Source organism: Pygoscelis adeliae, unplaced genomic scaffold, assembly GCF_000699105.1.
Source record: "Pygoscelis adeliae isolate BGI_AS28 unplaced genomic scaffold, ASM69910v1 Scaffold139, whole genome shotgun sequence".
Taxonomy (NCBI): Eukaryota; Metazoa; Chordata; class Aves; order Sphenisciformes; family Spheniscidae; genus Pygoscelis; species Pygoscelis adeliae.
The window spans coordinates 2,030,690-2,033,815 of record NW_008825613.1 but is presented as its reverse complement, the minus strand read 5'-3'; the positions used below and the strand labels follow the sequence as shown (position 1 = coordinate 2,033,815).

Genomic DNA, 3,126 nt, shown 5'->3' with positions numbered 1-3,126 from the left:
CGGGGCCTCCCCGCGCCGGGCGAGGCTCTCGGGTCTGGGCCTCCGGGCCCGGTCTGTGTGGAAAGCAACGGCCGTGCTCCCTCAGAGCCCCCTCCCGGACCTCTCCCAGCGCGGGCCCCGCCGCGGCCTGTCTCCGTGGAGAAGAAGGGTTAGCTCTGTGGAGGCAGGCCTGCCCGCCCACGGCCTCTCTCTGCTCCTCTCTTAGGATGGGGACGTTCACAGGCACCTCTACCTCCAGGGCGTCCTCACCAGCCTCGCGGAGGCGGCGGAGAGACCCAAGTAAGTGAGACAGGGCCCGCACGCCACCCAGGCATCGCGGTGGCTGCAGGGGTGCCCCTTGGGTCGTATCTCCCGCTGCGTGTCGCATCAGCATGCGGCACCGCTGGTATGAACCCTGTCGGCTTGCGTTGTACGGGTGTGATGTTGGGACGGGTGCCGTTCCTCTTGCCTGTGGACTTTAGAGGCCGAGGGGGAGAAATAAAAGGGAGAAGACACAGACGTGTTGCAAAGCAGTTTGAAAAGGGAAATGAGGTGATACAGTTTGCAGACCTCAATATCCCGCTGAAAAGGTAAAAAATTGGTATTTTGTGCTGCAGTCAGCTGTCTGTCTAAATGCTGACTTCTTGTGCTTGCTGGATGTGACATCGTTTCACTGGGAGTTCCCCATAAGCAGGTAAGGCATCTGTAATATGGCTGAAAATTGGGATTGTAGCTAAACAAGAGGATTTAAGTGGCATGTTATTATGCACTCAGTCAAAACAGTGGGAGAGCTGTGTGGTACAGACAGACTCAATTAGGAAGGCTAAGCCTGGGGGAGAATCTTCAGCTTGCTTTAAAACCTGCTCTTGTATACAAAATTGAGGAAGTACTGTGAGGATTGTGTGAGGTTATCCTACAGATGCCTGTTAAACAGCATTGGCACAAAGTTTTAATTCACAGCTGCAACTTTAAGGTCAAACAGCTTATTTTTCATATTGCTGCTTGATGTTTATTCTTAATTGAAGCACCACTTCAGAGGATGATAATGTATATGATGCTTAAGCCGTAATGGCAAATAAGACTTTCCAACTGCCAGTACCTTCATAATCTTCATTCCATTGCACCTTTCATTTCATTTAAGTATTATTCACAAAAAATGCCACAAGTAAATAAAGTCATCTAGAGGGATATATGCAGCTGAAATTAAGGCTCTAATTTAATTTAAGTCACGGATGTCCTCATTTCCCCGCAGGGTGTCTGAATTCAGTTGCCACATCTCTGGGTGCTGCCAGGTCTTTGATACAGTGGAGGACTATGAGCACCACTACAACACACTGCACAGGAACGTCTGCTCCTTCTGCAAGCGCTCCTTTCCATCGGGGCATCTCTTGGATATTCACATCTTGGAGTGGCACGACTCACTTTTCCAGATAATGGCCGAGAAGCAAAACATGGTGAGTCTCCCTGCCCAGCCATTCAGTCGTGGCTGGGGGGCACGGCGTGGGCTGGCGTCCTTAGAGGCTGACTGGGGAGGGCACCCACGTCCCCAGCTGACACCGCTTGCCTCTTCCAATTATGTCTCTTTTTTTTTTTTTCCCTGCCTTTCAGTACAAGTGTTTGGTAGAAGCCTGTGCAGAGAAGTTCAAGAGCAGCAAAGACAGAAAGGATCACTTGGTCACCGTTCACCTTTATCCTGCTGACTTTCGGTTTGATAGACCGAAGAAAGTGAAAAGGTAACTGCAGAACTGCAATAGCACAACCGGTTTTTCCCTGTAGAGGTGATGATGTGCTCCTCTGCTGTTTCACTCCCTTTCCAGAGTAAGCAAGTTTATATCCTAAGAGGCTCAGAAATGATGTTTTCTGCTGCTTGTAAGACCAGGTAAACTTGCAAGTCTTTCTGTGGCAATGTTTTACTTTATCTTAGTGTTGAAGTGCATCTTATTTCTCTTCCCGTGTGGCTCCAGGCCCTGCTCCCTTTCATGCCATCTCAAGTGTAAACGCAAGGCCCAGCATCTCTCTGTGTTGCTTTGTGCACATTTCCTGCTTTGCTCTCCAACCCTTTGCAATATTCCCATTCCCCAAAAGCACAACTAGACCAGAGGGAGGCTTTGTAAGTTTGGCCAACGGCTTTCTCAGCTGGCTGCTCATTTCAAGCACTGCTTTCACCACAGGGATTAGTACAAGGACTGATGTTGTTTAACACCTTCCTCAGAGAACTGGGTGATGGAATGGAGAGAAGATTTCTTGCCTGGCAGGGTGGTGTGGCCCTGGGAAGGTACAGGGGACTGGGTCTGTGGAGTCTTTCAAAGCTTGCTTGGGTAGCCTGGTGTGAACCCTGTGAACCTTCTAGTCCAACCCTCTGAGCCCGTTGAATGAGTTACGCTTTACGGACTGAAGAAAAGAACTTGTGGACAACGCTGTGTGCTATAATGCAGCAACCCTGAATACTTAAGTAGAAACTCATACAAGCCTATCTTGCAGCTCTCCAGCAGCCTTTTGGCTGTTCCTGGTGGTTTGCGCAGCCAAATCTCTGTGCCTCCATGCAGTAACTCACCCAAGTTGGACTTGAGCTGTTTCATCATGAAATACCTTTCATTTCCTTTGCCTCTGTGCTTACGTGCCAGCTGCTGAGAAAGCATGTAAAATTTTCTCTCTGCAGTGGCCCCAAGCACGTGAGCTCTCCCACAAAGCAGGGTGCCAGCATGCCGATGGATGTGAGCGTGGAGACACTGGAGCAATTCCAAGTGGACCCCATGGAAATAGGGCCCAGTGAGAACATGGAGATCCCTCAGCCTGCAGCCAGCCCCGGCCCCTCGGTGCCAGAGAAACAACTCTATAAATCCAGGTCTGTACTGTTGGCCTCCACAGGCAAAAATTTCTGCGCCTGGGACCGTATCGTCTTAATTGCATTTTGCAGTGCCTGGTGCAGCACGACTCAGGGTGTTTCTGTGTTGAAGATAAAAGAGGTAGGATTTCCATGTATGTTTTAAAAGCCATTTTTAAAAGAGGAAAGTGTTAAGGAAGGACAGAGTGTGCGTACGCCGTGAAAGCCGTGTCAATAAGTTTCTGTTAGCCTGCCCGCCCATGGTCTCTTCCCAGGGTATTGCAGAATGGCGTGGGTCTGAAGATAAGAACTCTGTTTTTAAA

At 49.8% G+C, this 3,126-nt stretch overlaps 1 protein-coding gene across 1 annotated transcript in view; it reads left to right on the top strand.

Annotated features, from left to right (window-relative positions):
* Positions 1-3,126, top strand: part of ZNF511 (zinc finger protein 511) — a 6,572-nt gene that overhangs the window by 951 nt on the left and 2,495 nt on the right. The window contains exons 2-5 of the mRNA XM_009332786.1: positions 206-279; positions 1,232-1,433; positions 1,588-1,712; positions 2,639-2,824. Of these exons, the coding sequence (XP_009331061.1) occupies positions 206-279; positions 1,232-1,433; positions 1,588-1,712; positions 2,639-2,824 (587 nt within the window). The remainder of the gene's footprint in view (positions 1-205; positions 280-1,231; positions 1,434-1,587; positions 1,713-2,638; positions 2,825-3,126) is intronic.